General features: G+C 41.4%; 1 protein-coding gene across 3 annotated transcripts in view; it reads left to right on the top strand.

Annotated features, from left to right (window-relative positions):
- Positions 1 to 21,414, top strand: part of LOC117074395 (carboxyl-terminal PDZ ligand of neuronal nitric oxide synthase protein) — a 344,705-nt gene that overhangs the window by 244,982 nt on the left and 78,309 nt on the right. For 2 of the 3 annotated variants that reach the window (XM_033195793.1, XM_033195796.1), the window contains exon 4: positions 14,452 to 14,525. In XM_033195793.1, the coding sequence (XP_033051684.1) occupies positions 14,452 to 14,525 (74 nt within the window). The remainder of the gene's footprint in view (positions 1 to 14,451; positions 14,526 to 21,414) is intronic. The other variant, XM_033195794.1, reaches the window with a different exon arrangement.

The raw sequence follows: 21,414 nt of genomic DNA, 5'->3' as shown, positions 1-21,414 counted from the left end.
TTTGCAATTTTTTTTTAAGTCACCACTGCTATTAGGTGCTTGAATAATGCTGCATGAATAATTGTGAAGCTTGCAGGCTTTGTGATATGCCTACTGATAATTTCTAGTAGGGATAGGAAATGAATGTCAGTACAAATTTCTCCTCTACTTTAGCATTCCTGAGGAAGGGCTTCAGAGATGCCATATCCATTTCTGCATGTCAAAAGGAGAAAGGACCACTGTGATAATTATTCCTGACTCTGTTTTCTCTTCTTGGCACGGTTCCAGGAAGACCTACCTCTAAACCAGTTCCCATATAACATTCCTTGCCAGGAGCTTTTAGAATGGCAAAGTGGCTGTGAATTTTCATGGAGGACTTGACATTTGCACTCAGCAGATAAAGGAAAGAGAAGGTCCTATATCAAAGTTATGCTTACCCCATTCAGTGGTCTTACAAAAGCATACAGAGCAAGCCCTTTATCCCTTTCCTCTGTGGAAAGCAAAGAACTTCCTGGTAGTGGACAGTGAAAGACTGATTTCATCATTTGGAGTTGCAGACTACCTGCAGACTGCAGGTAGAAGAGTTGGATTTTATTTATCACTGGACTAGGTGGCCTTGGAGGGAAATAAGTCAACTTCTCTGAGCCTCAATGGTCACCTTTAAGGTGGAGACTAATTTTAGTAATCTGAAAGTGTTATGTAGAAGTTCTTTCCCTAAATGGAGGAAAGGACTTTTTTCCCCATATCAACTATGAGAATGAAAAACGAAGCAGATACAGATGACTTTCCTATATCTTTGCTATCTCACCTTCTCACTTTCTGTGTTAGTCTAGGTCCTCTGAGAAGGTGATGCCAAGACACTGTTAAATGCCTTTGGGAGAAAATGGGGAAGCATCTGAGAAAGGCTGGGAGAGCTGTCAGGCTGCAGGGAGGCCTGCCCCTGAGTGCAAGAGAGAGGGGAGGAAGGAAGGAAGGAAGGAAGGTTAGCAAAAGGCTCTTAGACTGCAGTGCGGTCTGAGAAAGGCTTGGCAAGGCTTCAGGGTGTCCGGAAGCCAAAGTTGTCTGTCCGGATCCCCACATCTCCCAGGGACAGGCCTGCCTTAGTATCCCTCCATTCTCAGTCACTGGCTGGATCAGTCTGTGGAAAGCATAGCTCCTGAACCAACATGATAATGAATTTCAGAGTACAGCAGCTGGGGCCCTTGGGTGCACCTCCCTGTGACTGGAGGTCTGTGGTGTACACTCTATGATCACACCTTCCTTTGTCACTCCAGAAAATGTTTACTAACCAAGATATGAAGTTGAGCCTTCCTTCAAGTTAAGCTGCTCCCTCTATCTCAATGACTTTTAAAAGTACCCTGGAGTAAGGAATTCATAAACAAAGAGAAGAGGGGAAGGGAGGAGATGGCACAGAAAGAGAGACAGGTTAATAAACTCTAGTTTAGAGACCTCCTAAAAGGCTCAGCAGTACCATGAATGTCCTTGGCAGGTATGGAGGGCACAGGAATAAGAGAAAGGAGTTACACATATCCACATACAGAGTTGGGGCGTGGCAGAATGCCAGGCAGTTGCCCCTAGGACTAATTAATCTGCTCCCCCAGGCACTCCCTCCCCACTCATAATTTTATCTCCATTTACTTTATTTCTGGAGTGAGTGAAGAGGCCAATCTTTGTCTCCTTGAGCACTTAGTGTATTGGCCTCATCACTGCTGCTGCTGCTACTGCTGTTAGTACTCCTGCTCCGGTGGGAGCCCTGCCTGAGCCTGCACTCGTGGTGGAAGGAGGCTGAAGACCAGCCCTATTGGTGCCCAGTCCTGCGGCTCCCTTGGGCTGTTTGCAGTAAATAAGCCTGTGAAGGTCCCCCTTTCCCCAGAAGGCACTCAGAGAGGTGCTGACAGCTTTAGAGGTGTGCGTCACCTCCTTTCCTCCTCTCTTTCTCCTCCTCTTTCCTTCCATTGCCATCTGAACTGAAAATGTCCTCATTTCCTGGCATATCATGGATACCACAGCTGATGCTGGACCACAGTAGCAAAACTGAAAATTTCCCTCACATAGCTACCAAGACTCCAAGTCTTTATTTTCAAGCTTTTTTTTTTTTTTTTTTTTTAAAAAGGAAAAAAAAAAAAAGACTTCAAAGACAGTTAAACTGAGTTTGGCTGCAGTTATTGTTCAGTAATGCATCTCTGTCCTATCTATTTTTGAAACCAACTTTGATTTATGATCCCATAGGTCTGGGAAATTCGTTTTTCTTCCTGTTTTTCTTCTCATTCCAAATTTTTTTTTTTCTAATTGTTTTTCCTTAGAAGAGTATTTCCATATAGAGAAGTGAGGAAGGGCTGGTTTGTTTGTGTTGTTTTGTTTTTTTCTTTGAAATACTTGCAAAATAGAGGCAATAAGAGACACAATTTCAGACCAAGAGAAAGGAAGAATCAAATTGTTCTTGAATTAAGATATTGGTGACAATCATAAAGTCATGTGAGATATGTGAAGCGGGGCCTCCCTCTAAGTTAAGCCATTCATTATATTGCATTGCCTATGAATTGTGCCAGAGTAGTGGAGTCAGCACTAGTCCAAACCTCAGGAGAATTTGTTTTTACTCTTGGCTGGGCTACTAACAAGGGGTGACACCTTGCTTGAGTGACTACACTCCTCAGGGTATTATTTGAAAGAGGTACAGTGGGGGAGGGGTGGAGACCCTTTAGTTCTAAAGTTCTTAGACAATCATGCAGGCCTTGAGGAGATTGGGTTAAAAAGCTCCAACAGTGGCCGGGTGCGGTGGCTCATGCCTGTAATCGCAGCACTTTGGGAGGCCGAAGCAGGCGGATCACCTGAGCTTAGGAGTTCAAGACCAGCCTGACCAACATGGTGAAACCCCATCTCTACTAAATATACAAAAATTAGCTGGGCATGGTGATGCGTGCCTGTAGTCCCAGCTACTTGGGAGACTGAGGCAGGAGAATCGCTTGAACCCGGGAGGCAGAGGTTGCAGTGAGCCAAGATTATGCCACTGCACTCCAGCCTGGCCACAGAGCAAGACTCCGTCTCAAAAACAAACAAAGCTCCAACAGTATTTGCATTAGTTTCTTGAATAACCAAAACACTGGTGAGTCCCTGCTACTCCCCAAACCCATTGAGTTATCTTGACAATTTCCTGATCTCCTCATAGATTTAATATTTTTCATCCAAAGATGAAGGTCTGTAAAGTGACAGGACTAGATTTTAATTAGATCTTCAGAAAATGAAAATAAGTAGGTTGGTGAAAAGATCTTTTTGGTTTTCCCCTTCTTCAGGACATTCTATATGGGTGCTGGGACCTCTTTTAAAAGTAAAGTATGTTTTGGCTTTTGTAGACCATGCCAATGCTCATTCTTATTAAATTAACCCAAGGGGCCCTGGGAACCTGGTTTCTCTGTCCTCCTATTCACATCTGCCAGAGAAAGAAAATAGTTGTTCTGTATTATTTTGCCTCATTATTCTTTCCTTTTAATGAATGCCTTAGTTACATTCTATAGAATTGCCGAGAAGAGGCTTGCCCGGGTTAGCTTTGATAATGGAGGCGCATTGCAAGGCTTGGAGGAAACATGAGCTGGCGCCCGACGCATCCTGTCCCTCAGTGTTGCCGCCAGTGTGAGTGGAAATAGAGTCACCGGTCACAAAAACTGTCCACCGTTATGGGGCTCAGCCTAGACTCCACTTAGGATTTGATATTCCCCAGAGAGAGGAATCGATTGGGTAGAGTTGGGTCTTTTTACTGTAGAGCTCAATGATTGAGTGGTTTAATGCCAGCCCCTTGCTGGCTCCCCATGGTCAGTCAGGTGGGGATCCCGACCCCAGACAGTCATGGCCAGGTTAGCACAGTTGGCTTCCTCAGACGTGTGCAGCATAAACCAAACCACCCTCATTCAGACCCTCTTTGGGGCTGCTTTCCTCAGAAGGGGACAGGGCATGTGGCTGGTTGGAGTTCACAGCCTCTTTGGTGTATTGGGTCATTGGCTCGGTCACTTTGAAAATCACACCAGACTGTTTTCCATAATGGTTGAACTAGTTTACAATCCCACCAACAGTGTAAAAGTGTTCCTATTTCTCCACATCCTCTCCAACACCTGTTGTTTCCTGACTTTTTAATGATTGCCATTCTAACTGGTGTGAGATGGTATCTCATTGTGGTTTTGATTTGCATTTCTCTGATGGCCAGTGATGATGAGCATTTTTTCATGTGTCTGTTGGCTGTATGAATGTCTTCTTTTGAGAAATGTCTGTTCATATCCTTTGCCCACTTTTTGATGGGGTTGTTTGTTTTTTTTCTTGTATATTTGTTTGAGTTCTTTGTAACTAGATGTACCATATGACCCAGCCATCCCACTACTAGGTATATACCCAAAGGATTATAAATCATGCTGCTATAAAGACACATGCACACGTATGTTTATTGCGGCACTATTCACAATAGCAAAGACTTGGAATCAACCCAAATGTCCATCTGTGACAGACTGGATTAAGAAAATGTGGCACATATACACCATGGAATACTATGCAGACATAAAAAAGGATGAGTTTGCATCCTTTGTAGGGACATGGATGCAGCTGGAAACCATCATTCTTAGCAAACTATCACAAGAAGAGAAAACCAAACACCGCATGTTCTCACTCATAGGTGGGAACTGAACAATGAGATCACTTGGACTCGGGAAGGGGACATCACACACCGGGGCCTATCATGGGGAGGGGGGAGGGGGGAGGGATTGCATTGGGAGTTATACCTGATATAAATGATGAATTGATGGGTGCTGACGAGTTGATGGGTACAGCACACCAACATGGCACAAATATACATATGTAACAAACCTGCACGTTATGCACATGTACCCTAGAACTTAAAGTATAATAAAAAAAGAAAAAAAAGAAATTTGAAATGCAAAAAAAAAAAAAAATCACAGCAGAGCTGCAAGGACTGTTGGGAGCAGACTGCCCTGATGATGAGAGCATGTAAAGATACGTTCTCTCAGGAGCAAAGCACGTCTGCTGACGCCCCACCAAGTGTTTAAGCCACAGCAGCCACTTCCTGAGTACACTGAGGTGTGCCCTGGCCTGAGACAGTAGGACTGTGGTCAGTTGACTCTCTGAAATGTCAGAGGAGCTCCTTGTGCCAGGCCTGAGACTCCAGAGGAGTGTGTGATAAAACAAGCTCCAACAGTATTTGCATTACTGTTGCTGAGGATTTCAGTCCAGTCTTTCTTTGGTGTGTAGCAGTGGCTCTCAACCCTAGGGTCACATCAGCACCACTTGAAATGTTTGTTAAAGCTACAGATTATCGGGCCTTACCTCTGACCCACTGTATTCACGTCTCTCAAGAGGTGGAGCCAAGGCAACTGTAGTTTTTAAAAAACCAAAACAAAACACAAAAAACAAAACAAACAGAAAAAACATGATAGATATAGGAAGCAGACTTTTACTTCTGGGAAGACCAAGTAGATGCACTTTACCCTATTCCTCCTGCTAAGTACAGCTGAAAACCCTAGACGTTATATATAAAATCAGCATCCGAAGGTTCTGAGAGGTGGAGAGAGGGCAGCCTGGCTAGGAACCTAGGGACCCACAAACTGCATAGTTGTGAATTCCATGGGTTTCTTTCACCTCATACATCCCAAATGCAGAGCTGAAGAAGCTGGCAACTCACACATGCCAGTAGGAACAGGCATAAAAGCCCCAACAAAAGCCTGCTCTCTCCAGCCAAAGAGGAGAAAAGGGGCAGCACAACAAGGCAGAAAAGTATCCACAATAACCACTCTCTTCCAGCCAAACAATCCACGGAAGACCGGCCTAACTGCCACCCAGGCCCCTGTGACTGAGCCGGAGTCCAGGCTTCCACCCTTGTTGGGCTGTAATGAGGTGCCCCAACACCCCCTCCAGTGGTGCCACCAAAGGCTGAGAAGGGGGCCATGCCCTTCTTCCCTGCCAGCTGGTAACGAGTGTCCCGCACCACCCTTCTCGCTCCTGTTTCCCGTGTGGTGTCTGTGGAGAAGCTACACTTCTACCACTGACCTGCAGTCATGAAGCCACTGACTGTGTATGTTGTCAGTGGATGCCATGTGGGAACTCCAAGGCACCCCTACCCCTAATTGGAAGCCCAGTGGGGACCTAAAACTCCCGCCCACACCCAGCAGTAATGAGGAGCTTGCTTCCCCTGTGTATCAGCAGAGGCTGAGTGGGGACCCAGCCTTAACTCCCTTCTGGGGGTAATAAGGTGGCATCCTACTCCTTCCCCTGTTTAGTATCACAGTAAGACAGTGAATACAGAAAGTTTAAATAACATCTAGAGTCTTACAATACTCAAAATGTCTAGGCTTCAATTGAAAATCACTCACTTTACCAGGAATGAGGAAAATCTCAATTTCTATGAAGAAAAGACAATCAATTGGTGCTAACACCAAGATAACAGAGATGTTAGAATTATCTGACAAAGATTTTGAGAGAGCCATCACAAAAATGCTTCCACGGGGGGGCAGAGCAAGATGGCCGAATAGGAACAGCTCCAGTCTCCAACTCCCAGCGCGAGCGACACAGAAGACCGGTGATTTCTGCATTTTCAACTGAGGTACTGGGGTCATCTCACTAGGGAGTGCCGGACAATCGGTGCTGGACAGCTGCTGCAGCCTGACCAGCGAGAGCTGAAGCAGGGTGAGGCATCACCTCACCTGGAAGCGCAAGGGGGAAGGAAATCCATTTTCCTAGCCAGGGGAACTGAGACACACAACACCTGGAAAATCGGGTAACTCCCACCCCAATACTGCACTTTAAGGAAACAGGCACACCAGAAGAATATATCCCACACCTGGCCGGGAGGGTCCCACGCCCACGGAGCCTCCCTCACTGCTAACACAGCAGTCTGCGGCGATCTATCCGCAAGGCAGCAACGAGGCTGGGGGAGGGGCGCCCGCCATTGCTGAGGCTTAAGTAGGTAAACAAAGCCGCTGGGAAGCTCGAACTGGGTGGAGCTCACAGCAGCTCAAGGAAGCCTGCCTGTCTCTGTAGACTCCACCTCTGGGAAGAGCGCACAGCTGAAGTCCAATAGGGGAAGCAGCGGGGGCAGGTGCAGACGCGAAAGACTCTGTCTGACAGCTTTGGGGAGAGCCGTGGATCTCCTAAAGCGGAGGCTGAGATCTGAGAACGGACACACTGCCTGCTCAGGTGGGTCCCTGACCCCTGAGTAGCCTAGCTGGGAGACATCTCCCACTAGGGGCAGTCTGACACCCCACACCTCACAGGGTGGAGTCACCCCTGAGAGGAAACTTCCAAAGGAAGAATCAGACAGGTACACTCGCTGTTCAGCAATATTCTATCTTCGGCAACCTCTGCTGCTGATACCCAGGCAAACAGGGTCTGGAGTGGACCTCAAGCAATCTCCAACAGACCAACAGACAGTCCTTCTGACTGTCAGACGGAAAACTATCAAACAGGAAGGACACCTATACCAAAACCCCATCAGTACGTCACCATCATCAAAGACCAGAGACAGATAAAACCACAAAGATGGGGAAGAAGCAGGGCAGAAAAGCTGGAAATTCAAAAAATAAGAGCGCATCTCCCCCTGCAAAGGAGCGCAGCCCATCGCCAGCAACGGATCAAAGCTGGTCAGAGAATGACTTTGACGAGATGAGAGAAGAAGGCTTCAGTCCATCAAACCTCTCAGAGCTAAAGAAGGAATTACGTACCCAGCGCAAAGAAACTAAAAATCTTGAAAAAAAGTGGAAGAATTGACAGCTAGACTAATTAATGCAGAGAAGATCATAAACGAAATGACAGAGATGAAAACCATGACACGAGAAATACGTGACAAATGCACAAGCTTCAGTAACCGACTCCATCAACTGGAAGAAAGAGTATCAGCGATTGAGGATCAAATGAATGAAATGAAGCGAGAAGAGAAACCAAAAGAAAAAAGAAGAAAAAGAAATGAACAAAGCCTGCAAGAAGTATGGGATTATGTAAAAAGACCAAATCTACGTCTGATTGGGGTGCCTGAAAGTGAGGGGGAAAATGAACCAAGTTGGAAAACACTCTTCAGGATATCATCCAGGAGAACTTCCCCAACCTAGTAGGGCAGGCCAACATTCAAATTCAGGAAATACAGAGAACGCCACAAAGATACTCCTCGAGAAGAGTAACTCCAAGACACATAATTGCCAGATTCACCAAAGTTGAAATGAAGGAAAAAATGTTAAGGGCAACCAGAGAGAAAGGTCGAGTTACCCACAATGGGAAGCCCATCAGACTAACAGCAAATCTCTTGGCAGAAACTCTCCAAGCCAGAAGAGAGTGGGGGCCAATATTCAACGTTCTTAAAGAAAAGAATTTTCAACCCAGAATTTCATATCCAGCCAAACTAAGTTTCATCAGTGAAGGAGAAATAAAATCCTTTACAGATAAGCAAATGCTTAGAGATTTTGTCACCACCAGGCCTGCCTTACAAGAGACCCTGAAGGAAGCCCTAAACATGGAAAGGAGCAACCGGTACCAGCCATTGCAAAAACATGCCAAAATGTAAAGACCATCGAGGCTAGGAAGAAACTGCATCAACTAACGAGCAAAATAACCAGTTAATATCATAATGACAGGATCAAGTTCACACATAACAATATTAACCTTAAATGTAAATGGGCTAAATGCTCCAATAAAAGACACAGACTGGCAAACTGGATAAAGAGTCAAGACCCATCAGTCTGCTGTATTCAGGAGACCCATCTCACATGCAGAGACATACATAGGCTCAAAATAAAGGGGTGGAGGAAGATCTACCAAGCAAATGGAGAACAAAAAAAAGCAGGGGTTGCAATCCTAGTCTCTGATAAAACAGACTTTAAACCATCAAAGATCAAAAGAGACAAAGAAGGCCGCTACATAATGGTAAAGGGTTCAATTCAACAGGAAGAGCTAACTCTCCTAAATATATATGCACCCAATACAGGAGCACCCAGATTCATAAAGCAAGTCCTTAGAGACCTACAAAGAGACTTAGACTCCCATACAATAATAATGGGAGACTTCAACACTCCACTGTCAACATTAGACAGATCAACGAGACAGAAAGTTAACAAGGATATCCAGGAATTGAACTCATCTCTACACCAAGCGGACCTAATAGACATCTATAGAACTCTCCACCCCAAATCAACAGAATATACATTCTTCTCAGCACCACATCGCACTTATTCCAAAATTGACCACATAATTGGAAGTAAAGCACTCCTCAGCAAATGTACAAGAACAGAAATTATAACAAACTGTCTCTCAGACCACAGTGCCATCAAACTAGAACTCAGGACGAAGAAACTCAATCAAAACCGCTCAACTACATGGAAACTGAACAACCTGCTCCTGAATGACTACTGGGTACATAACGAAATGAAAGCAGAAATAAAGATGTTCTTTGAAACTAATGAGAACAAAGATACAACATATCAGAATCTCTGAGACACATTTAAAGCAGTGTGTAGAGGGAAATTTATAGCACTAAATGCCCACAAGAGAAAGCAGGAAAGATCTAAAATTGACAGTCTAACATCACAATGAAAAGAACTAGAGAGGCAAGAGCAAACACATTCAAAAGCTAGCAGAAGGCAAGAAATAACTAAGATCAGAGCAGAACTGAAGGAGATAGAGACACAAAAAACCCTCCAAAAAATCAATGAATCCAGGAGTTGGTTTTTTGAAAAGATCAACAAAATTGACAGACCGCTAGCAAGAAATAAAGAAGAAAAGAGAGAGGAATCAAATAGACGCAATAAAAAATGATAAAGGGGATATCACCACCGACCCCACAGAAATACAAACTACCATCAGAGAATACTATAAATGCCTCTATGCAAATCAACTAGAAAATCTAGAAGAAATGGATAATTTCCTGGACACTTACTCTCCCAAGACTGAACCAGGAAGAAGTTGAATCCCTGAATAGACCAATAGCAGGCTCTGAAATTGAGGCAACAATTAATAGCCTACCCACGAAAAAAAGTCCAGGACCAGATGGATTCACAGCTGAATTCTACCATAGGTACAAGGAGGAGCTGGTACCATTCCTTCTGAAACTATTCCAATCAATAGAAAAAGAGGGAATCCTCCCTAACTCATTTTATGAGGCCAACATCATCCTGATACCAAAGCCTGGCAGAGACACAACAAAAAAAGAGAATTTTAGACCAATATCCCTGATGAACATCGATGCAAAATTCTCAATAAAATACTGGCAAACCAGATTCAGCAGCACATCAAAAAGCTTATCCACCATGATCAAGTGGGCTTCATCCCTGGGATGCAAGGCTGGTTCAACATTCGCAAATCAATAAATGTAATCCAGCATATAAACAGAACCAAAGACAAGAACCACATGATTATCTCAATAGATGCAGAAAAGGCTTTTGACAAAATTCAACAGCCCTTCATGCAAAAAACGCTGAATAAATTCAGTATTGATGGAACGTACCTCAAAATAATAAGAGCTATTTATGACAAACCCACAGCTAATATCATACTGAATGGGCAAAAACTGGAAAAATTCCCTTTGAAAACTGGCACAAGACAGGGATGCCCTCTCTCACCACTCCTATTCAACATAGTGTTGGAAGTTCTGGCTAGGGCAATCAGGCAAGAGAAAGAAATCAAGGGTATCCAGTTAGGAAAAGAAGAAGTCAAATTGTCCCTGTTTGCAGATGACATGATTGTATATTTAGAAAACCCCATCGTCTCAGCCCAAAATCTCCTTAAGCTGATAAGCAACTTCAGCAAAGTCTCAGGATACAAAATTAATGTACAAAAATCACAAGCATTCTTATACACCAGTAACAGACAAGCAGAGAGCCAAATCAGGAATGAACTTCCATTCACAATTGCTTCAAAGAGAATAAAATACCTAGGAATCCAGCTTACAAGGGATGTGAAGGACTTCTTCAAGGAGAACTACAAACCACTGCTCAGGGAAATCAAAGAGGACACAAACAAATGGAAGAACATACCATGCTCATGGATAGGAAGACTCAATATCGTGAAAATGGCCATACTGCCCAAGGTTATTTATAGATTCAATGCCTTCCCCGTCAAGCTACCAATGACTTTCTTCACAGAATTGGAAAAAACGGCTTTAAAGTTCATATGGAACCAAAATAGAGCCCGCATTGCCAAGACAATCCTAAGTCAAAAGGACAAAGCTGGAGGCGTCACGCTACCTGACTTCAAACTATACTAGAAGGCTACAGTAACCAAAACAGCATGGTACTGGTACCAAAACAGAGATATAGACCAATGGAACAGAACAGAGTCCTCAGAAATAATACCACACACCTACAGCCATCTGATCTTTGACAAACCTGAGAAAAACAAGAAATGGGGAAAGGATTCCCTATTTAACAAATGGTGCTGGGAAAATTGGCTAGCCATAAGTAGAAAGCTGAAACTGGATCCTTTCCTTATCCCTTATACGAAGATTAATCAAGATGGATTAGAGACTTAAATGTTAGACCTAATACCATAAAAACCCTAGAAGAAAATCTAGGTAGTACCATTCAGGACATAGGCATGGGCAAGGACTTCATGTCTAAAACACCAAAAGCAATGGCAGCAAAAGCCAAAATTGACAAATGGGATCTCATTAAACTAAAGAGCTTTTGCACAGCAAAAGAAACTACCATCAGAGTGAACAGGCAACCTACAGAATGGGAGAAAATTTTTGCAACCTACTCATCTGACAAAGGGCTAATATCCAGAATCTACAAAGAACTCAAACAAATATACAAGAAAAAAACAAACAACCCCATCAAAAAGTGGGGAAAGGATATGAACAGACATTTCTCAAAAGAAGACATCCATACAGCCAACAGACACATGAAAAAATGCTCATCATCACTCGCCATCAGAGAAATGCAAATCAAAACCACAATGAGATACCATCTCACACCAGTTAGAATGGCAATCATTAAGAAGTCAGGAAACAGCAGGTGTTGGAGAGAATGTGGAGAAATAGGAACACTTTTACACTGTTGGTGGGATTGTAAACTAGTTCAACCATTATGGAAAACAGTATGGCGATTCCTCAAGGATCTAGAACTAGATGTACCATATGACCCAGCCATCCCAGTACTGGGTATATACCCAAAGGATTATAAATTACTCTACTTCAAAGACACATGCACATGTATGTTTATTGCGGCACTATTCACAATAGCAAAGACTTGGAATCAACCCAAATGTCCATCTGTGACAGACTGGATTAAGAAAATGTGGCACATATACACCATGGAATACTATGCAGCTATCAAAAAGGATGAGTTTGCGTCCTTTGTAGGGACATGGATGCAGCTGGAAACCATCATTCTTAGCAAACTATCACAAGAACAGAAAACCAAACACCGCATGTTCTCACTCATAGGTGGGAACTGAACAATGAGATCACTTGGACCCGGGAAGGGGAACATCACACACGGGGGCCTATCATGGGGAGGGGGGAGGAGGGAGGGATTGCATTGGGGATTTATATATGATATAAATGATGACTTGATGGGTGCTGACGAGTTGATGGGTGCAGCACACCAACATGGCATAAGTATACATATGTAACAAACCTGCACGTTATGCACATGTACCCTAGAACTTAAAGTATAAAAAAAAAAAAAAAAATGCTTCCACGACCAGCTATAAAAACTTTTAAAACAAATGAAAAAGTAGTGTCTCAGCAAAGAAAAAGAAACAACTAAATAAAGATATTAGAACTGAAAAATACAATAGCTAAAATAGACTCAATAGATGGACTCCACAGCTTCATACACATTGCTAACTGCATTGAATTAAACGTGCAGGTAGAATATGTGGTCATGGCTAGAGATGTGACTTAATTTAATATTTATGTTGTAAAGATTTTGCCCTGAGATCAAACCATCTTTTAAGCTTATTATTATATTTTGCTGTTTGAAGGATTACTATGGAGAACAATGATATTGGATGTTTACAATATGCATGCAGGTATTTGGGCTTTAACTCTGAAAAATTTCAGTGCATCAGTTGGAAACCAGCCTAATGTGTGCTCATTATGAGGTCATTAAAAAAAGTGCTATAAACCAATCTGCTGGGTTAGGAGGAGTGTCATGGCTGGAACATTAAAAGGCTGTGTCTCTATACCATGCTGATCAGGGATCCAGTTCATTTTACCAGGTTTTGGGGGGATCACTGTTAAGTAGAATACATACAAAGAAAATTCACTATGGTAGCAGGTAGTCTGGAAAACTTGTCTAGTGAGGGATGTTTACAAAACCTGGGATTATTTAGTATAAAGATGTTCTGGACTTGCTGTGTTTATGTATTTGAAGGGGTTCTTGCTTAGAAAAGAGATTAGTCTCCTGTGTTGCTCCAAATAGGTAGTTCATATATTAAAATTTTATAGGGTAGTCAGTAGCAATTATAGGAAGGTATCTTTTTAAACAAATATTTAGTTTTTGGCTATAATTGAAGTTTCGTTGTCTGTAAAATAGTGTTTGATATTGGATGTTTTTAAACCAGTCTAAAATCCACCTCTATGGATTGTATTGGTATTGAATCAAAATCAAAAGCAGGAATTAAATATGTGTGTGTGTGTGTGTGTGTGCACGCACGCGTGCACTTATGGTGTTTGGGTAAAGCTGCTGACAATGCTTCTTCCTAATGTCACTGTAAGAGCCTGGACATGATCTCCACTAGTCCCAGGTGGGGGCCTAACAACCTCCAAAGCCCAGTATGTTTAGCGAGTGGCCACCCTGTGCATTATCTCTGAGAAATCCATATAGCTAAAAGCATTCAATTAATCCACTGTATACCCTTTGCCCTTTCCCCCTTCTTGAGTCCTTCTTTCATAAACGAATGTGTTCTTTCCTAATTTCCCTGGACAGCAAAGTCTCTCTGACAAAGGCTGATGAAGGTAGAGCAGGATTCTCTGTCTCTGCACCTGGAGGTTGGACCTGTGGGGGTGTCGTTGGCCACTGACCCTAATGTCCCCCGACAATGGGGTGCTTCTCACCTCAGCAAGCACTGCAACTTTCCTCCAACTCCTCATCCCCAGCCTAGAGGGTCTCTTTTGTGTTCACCATAAGTTAGGTTTACAGCCAGAATGAATAGCCTCTTGGCGGTCACTCTGCAAATGTACCAATTAACCTACCTGGCTTATCTGGAGCTCCACACCACACCACCACTTCACCCTCTGTATTCCCTGAGGCCTTCTTGGCTTCTGCCTACCCTCTGAGCTCTGGAGAGACATTCTCCTAAAGTGCTTGAAGGAAACTGATCAGATTAAACACTTGACATTTTCTACTCATCCTTTTGGAGCAATCAACTCCAGGCCTCTTAGAGGGAAAAAGTCAGGTCAGGAGCAAAATGCATGTGTTTGCATAAGTATGGATAGCTCAGTGTGTGCCCTGGTTCTGTAACTGAGGACAAGCCTAACTTATTCATTTACAGCTTCTTTTATTGCAGAAAAAGGAATGGACATGGGATGAGAGCAAGATGCTGGTGATGCAGGACCCCATCTACAGGTAAGATATCACTGAGCCCCAGAGTCCCCCTGCCCTCTCCTACAGCCAACCCTGTCAGGCTGGTGGATCCAGGCAAATTTAAATAAACTTCTGTGCTTTTCCCTCCTGAGACCTGTTGCTTCCATTAGATGTGAGTACAAGAAGTAAATCTGCCTTATCATTCTGGTCATGCTTGATTGCATTAAGGAAGCTATGGAGTATTTCTGCTTGATGTTTAATTTAAACCTCTCGGTTGTAATTGGAGACATTTTAAATTTGTGCTAGTGTTGTCCTAACTGAAATTCCAAAATTGCATATATATTGATCGAAATAAGAAAACTGGGTTATTCCATCACCCTATGCTAACAATTTCCCACAGTTATCTCTTCCACCTCTCTGCCCCTTCAGAAATTGAGCATAGTATTAAGAGCTTTGTGATCATGCAGGAAATTGAAAGTCACAAATGTATCTCCAGGTCTGAATGCTTTTGTGTCCCCAAAATTTGTATGTTGAAATCCTAACCCCCAAGATAGATGGAATTAGGAGTTCAGACCTTTGGAGGTGATTAAGTCATGAAGGTGGGGCCCTTATGTTTGGGATTAGTGACCTTACATTATAAAAAGAGGCCCCAGAAAACTAGCTAACCCCATGGTGATGTCCTTCCCCTATGGGAAGACACAGCTAGAAGGCGGGCCCTCACTAGATGCCAAGTCTGCCAGCACCTTAATCTTAAACTTCCCAGCCTCCAGGACTGTGAAAAATAAACTGTTATTTATAAGCCAGCCAGTTTCTGGTATTTTATTATAGTAGACCGAACTGAGACACACCCAGAAATTGCTTTTACAAGGAGACTGGTGTGATTCCTCTAGAGATTAGATGGCTGCCAGCCATGTGTATTGTCCTGGGCAGAAGAATATCGTATAGCAAGAACATATAGAAAGCCAGGCTCTCCCAGGAACCATGGCAGGAGCTCGAGTCATGGGTGTCATTCTTGTGTCCTGGATCTCTGCAGACCAAGCCCCACCTCCTTCCTGTTTTCCTTATTGGGAGAATGGCCATTTCTTTAGGAATTTGGGGACCTAGATTTAGGTTTTGATTTTATCTGCTTTCATATTATTGCCATGCTTTTGTTGACAAAGTGGATAAGTGTTGGAACTCAACGTATGAAGTTGGCAGCCTGGTGGCCCTGCCTTTTAAAGAGCAGATGCTTGTGAAATGGAATGTCCATTCCTCCAAACAATGTGCAGGTGTGAAATACTCATGCCAGGTACTGTGCTAGGTAATTTCATAGATTACTAAACTAAATGAGTTGCAGTCCCTTGTTCTCAGGGAGTTTTAGACTAGTGGGAAATGGACAAGTCACTGAGGTATAAGATAGTATGTCTGACAAAATGAATTTCTCCCTCTGTGTTCCTGTAGTACTGTTTAATGTTTTTTGAAATAGTTGTTATAGTGTTTCTGTTACTTTCTTAAAAAACAAATGTCAGTTTTTTGCCACTAGCCTGTTAGGTTCTTGAGGGAAAAATCTATGCCCTTCTGCTCACTTTTGCATATCTAGCGCCACACCTGTGTCTGGCCCAAATGAAGCACTTAATATATGTGCAATGGGTGAATGGATAAAGGCATTGAATTAATATCTGAAAATTAACATAAGTGTTATGGTGATTCACCAAAGGGAACAATTACCTTCTACTTGAGTGATGAGAAAAGGCTTTAAGAAACAGATTACATCAGAAGCTGCCTTGAAGAATGTGAATGGACAGGCCTCTATGATATACATTTTGTAAAAGGAAGAGTTTCTTGACTTTATTTTTTTAATGCTGGCACCATATATGGAAAAAAGTGACCTCCTTATGGATGCTGATCATGAGTCTGAGTTCTGCCTTTTGCTGGTTGAAAGAAAGGACTTTCCCCAAAGTTTTCACGTATCCCAAGTAAGCTGCTGACTTTGCTTATTTTTAACAGCTTCATTGAGGTATAATTGGCATGCAAAAATCAAACATATTTAAAGTTGAATAATTTGGTGAATAACTCTCAGTCAAGATGGTGAACATATCTATCACCTCAAAAGTTTCCTTGTGCTTTTTTGTAACCCTTCCCTCCTCATTTCTCTCCCATTTCATCCCCAGTCTGAGTCCCCACATTCCCAAGCTACCACTGATCTCCTTTCTGTTATTGATGAGTTTGCTTTTTCTAGAATTTTGTATAAATAGAATCAACAGTATATCCTCTTTTTTGGGAGGAGCTGGCTTCTTCCACTCAGCATAATTTATTTTGAGATTCATTCTTTGTCATTGCATGTATCAGCAGTTCATCCCTTGTTATTACGGAACAGTGATCTGTTTTATAGGTATATCACAGCTTGCCTAGCCATTCATGTGTTCATGGACATTTTGATGGCTTCCAGTTTGGGGTTATTACTATTAAAGCATCTATGAATGTTCGTGTAATGAACAGTTGTTCATTATGTTCAAGTCTTTGCGTGGACATACGCTTTTATTTTTCTTGGGTAAATACCCAGGAACAGAATGGCTGTGTCATATGGTAGGTATACATTTAACTTTTAAAGAAATTGCCAGATTGCTTTCTAAAGGGATACCACCGGTGATATACAAGAGTCCCAATTCCTCCGTATCTGCCAACATCCAGAATTGTCAGTCCTTTTAATTTTAGCCCTTCCAATATGTGTTTATTAATATCTCATTGTGGTTTTAATTTACATTTTCCTAATGACTAATATTAAATATCATCTTTTTGTTTGTTTTGAGACAGGGTCTTACTCTGTCACCCAAGCTAGAGTACCAGTGATGTAATCACAGCTCACTGCAGCCTCAACCTTCTGGGCTCAAGCAATTCCCTCACCTCAGCCTTCTGAGTAGCTGGGACTACAGATGTGTACCATCACACCCAGCTAATTTTTAAATTTTTTGTAGAGACAGGGTCTCACTATGTTGCCCAGGCTGGTCTTGAACTGTTGAGCTCAAGTGAACCTTCCATAGTGCTGGAATTATAGACATGAGCCACTGCAATCAGCCTTCTCTTGATCTTACATGGCATTTGTATATATATTTTTTAAGCATCTGTTCAAATCTTTAGCCCATTTTGTTTTCATAATCCTGAAAGTTCTTTATAAATTATGGATATAATACTTTTTATCAAATATATGATTTACAAACATTTCCTCCAAGTCTGGCTTGTCTTTTTTTTTTTTTTTTAGTAGTGTCTTTTAAAGAGGAAAAGTTTTAAATTCTGATGGAGTCTGGATTGTCAATTTTTAAAATTTTATTGATTGTGCTTTTGGTGTCATAGCTAAGAAATCTGTATGTAACTCAAGGTCATAAAGATTTTTCTGTTCTCTTCTAAAGCATGAAGTTTAAATTTAGGTTTTATGTTTATGTGTATGATCCAATTTGATTCAACTTTTTATATGGTATGAGGAATGGATTAAAGTTCTCCTTCTCCTCCTCCCCCTCTTCCTTCTCTTCTTCCTTCTCCCTGTTCCTCTCTCTTTCCCTCCCTCTCTGCAAATGGATGTCCATTTGTTCTAGCCCTATTTGTTGAAAAGACTGTTCTTTCTTCACTATAGTGCCTTTACTAAACATCAGTTATCCATATCTGTGAAGTTTATTTCTGGACTCTTTATTCTGTTCTATTTGTCTAATTGTCTGTCTTGACACTAGTACCACGCTGTCTGGATTACCATAGTTTAATAATTCTTGAAATCAGGTAGTAATAGTCTTTTTTTCTTTTTTAAAAAAGAAGTTTTTATTCAATTAGTATTAGTATAATATGTCTTTTCCCATCCATTCACTTTTAAGAAGAAATATTAGGGGGGACGGGGAAAACCAAATACATTTTAAATGTTAAATGAATTTTTCTTTGGCCTCAAAACTCACACAGTAGGCTCTCTGATTGTTGATAGTCTTGTGGATGTCTTTCTAGTCTATCAAAATTTAGCAACTTGTGTTTAAAAACAAAGAAATAAACTTTAGCCACTGTGTTTTCAGTGTCCTGGGTACTTTTTAAAATATATTAAATCATGATGTTTTGGTCTGTGTAGATGTGAATTTTTGTATCTGTGTGCGTGTGTGTGTGTGTGTGTGTGTGTGAGGACTTTTTTCTAAAATATGTGTGGTCCATTTTATCATGAACAAGGATATTTATTATCATGATAATATGGTAACATTTACAAACGAGCTTTTCATGGGTGCAGTTATTTTTCTGCCCTTAAGGGACCACTCTGGTTTGATTCACTAGCTCTGCTGAAGAATACATATAATTGTTTATGGCTTCATGAAACACTGGCTTACTGAAGTGTTCACTTTAGACGAATGAATTTTTTATTTTTTATTAAGTCAAAATTTTTATTTAAATCTTTTGCATTATTCACATAGAATAACAGAATCATGTATTTTTGAATTGTGGTGAAATAAATATATGTAACATAAATTTTGCCATTTTAACCATTTTTAAGTGTACAAATCAGTGGCATTAATTACATTGATAGTCCTATGCACCCATCGCCACTATCTGTTTCCAAAACTTTTTTATCACTCCAAACAGAAACTCCATGCCCATTAACCAGTAACTTCCCATCACCCCCTTCTCTTAGCCTCGGTCACCTCTAACATCATGGAATCTTAAGAAGTTAACAACACTATAGTGGACATCTGAACCAATTTCTCTTTTTTTTTTTCAGTTTATCCTTTATTACAGTATACCTCTTCATCACAGGAAGTGATTCACTATTACAGTGTTCTTCATTAAGCAAAAGTAAATTTTTTATATATATAATTGTTTTCCATTTATCCTAGCTCTTATCTCTGGAGCCACAAATATATAGATCTTATTTCTCTTTTAAGTTAACCCAAGTTCTTGAAGCCATTCTTACTGTATTTTTCTAGACTTATTAATTTCATAAAACAGTATTTCCTCTTTAAAATGTTAGAGTTTAATAGAATATCCCAGATATTCTGTCTTACCAGTGTAAAATGTGGAAGACATATTTTTACCCCCACAATATGAAGTTGTACATTCATGTTGTATGAATTAGATCCAGTGTCATTTATTTGTTTAGCAAACTGTGTTTGATCCTAGATCATAGTGGAATTGTAGTTCAGACTCCTTAGGATGTTAACAGTAATTGCTTTTAATTCAGGTTTTACTCATTCTTTATTTCTATAGGTTTCTTTGTTTTTTAGCCTAAATATAAAACTTTACATATATTAATGTTAAATTAAATGTAATTGATTTGAGGCTATTCTTCAGTTTTTGAATCCTTGTGAATCAGGATTTCAATCAGAGAAGCAGGATGACTGTGAGTGTACTGTAATAAGGAATTTGCTATAGGATTTAGACCTATACAATTTCAGTAGGAGCTGGGAAGTACAAGGTCTGGAAAGACTCAGAGAGCAATTATTAACCAACCCTGGTGTGGGTTGTGAGTCAGAATGTGCAGGAAGCCAGGCACATCCATGTGCTAAGTTACAACTGCAAAGTGGACAGGGCAGAAGTCTCCGGAAGGCTGTTCGTTCTTCGTGGCTACCACCTTTGAGTTTGCAGTGGAGTTTCTGACAGTGGGCCTGAGTTCACTGTTGTTCAGCAGGGCTGATTGTCATAAAGGAGAGCTCGATGCCAAGCTAGGTACAGGGGAAAGTGAGGACAAACTTTAAAAAAACAAAACAGCTCCCTGGCACCTTGACGTCCATTGTTTCCTACCTCTAGCCAGTTATGACCTCCAGCACATAATAGCTGCTGCTTCACTTCCACTTCGCAAATCTCCCACAAATTTTTCTTATGGGCAACCCTAAAATAGGAGAGAGAATGCTGAGACACATAGTTCTAGCCTAGGTGAGTTGACTCAGTGTAAAACCACCACATCAGGTTCTAGTAATAGGCTAACTCTCCCTCCAAGTTTTTTGCTAAGGGCAGCTTTAATAAGAGTAGTTTCATCAGTCAGCATGGTGGCTCACACCTGTAATCTCAGCACTTTGGGCAGCTAAGTCAGGCGGATCACTTGAGGTCAGGAGTTCAAGACCAGCCTGGTCAAAGTGGTGAAACCCCATCTCTACTAATAATACAAAAATAAGCTGAGTGTGGTGGCGGGTGCCTGTTAATTCCAGCTACTAAGGAGACTGAGTCAAGAGAATTGCTTGAACCCGGGAGGCAGAGGCTGCAGTGAGCCAAGCCTGGGCAACAGAGTGAGAACCTGGGAGGCAGAGGCTACACTCCAGCCTGGGCAACAGAGTGAGACTTTGTCTCAAAAAAAAAAAAAAAGAAAAAAGCATAGTTCATAGTTTCATCCAAGTCACTGATAAGGCTGTTGAATAGAACAGTGGTAGGCCTGGAAAATAGAGACTTTGTTTTTTTTCTCTTTTATTCATTTTGGATTTCCTTTTCTTTCTTAACTGCTTATTCTACTCTTTCTGGCTTCAAGGGCATGCTACCTAGAAAAAAATAAACTAAATAGTATTGGAGTATTTGTACTGTTACAGAAGTCTCTGTGTTTTTGAGTTTCAGTTTTCCTGCTTTAGCGTCCCCTGTCCTAGTCTTATTGGTGGACACTGATGGAATTAACATGTTTGACTAAATTAGTCCCTAGGCTGTTTATGTTCCTTGAAATGAGTGAATAGACTAACAAACAAAAATCCTTTTTAAAACTAGAGGGAGTAAACTAATCTGACCTGAAGTCTTCAGGAGCCAGAATGGAAGTAATTCTCCATTATGAGAATTACTCCATTATGAGTAATTCTCCAGTTATGAGTTTAAATGATCAAATTAGGCAGAGTCTCCATTAGGAATTCCAGCCAGTCTCCAGAAATGGTATCAGTTAACATCCAAATAATGACATGATTAAGAATTAGAAGTCTATTCTAACTTTGGCTTTCTACATTGATCTGTTCTGATTTTG

Source organism: Trachypithecus francoisi, unplaced genomic scaffold (genome assembly GCF_009764315.1).
Source record: "Trachypithecus francoisi isolate TF-2019V2 unplaced genomic scaffold, Tfra_2.0 Lachesis_group5, whole genome shotgun sequence".
NCBI classification, from domain to species: Eukaryota; Metazoa; Chordata; class Mammalia; order Primates; family Cercopithecidae; genus Trachypithecus; species Trachypithecus francoisi.
Note: the sequence above shows the minus strand (reverse complement) of the source record. Positions and strands in the feature narration are given on the sequence as shown.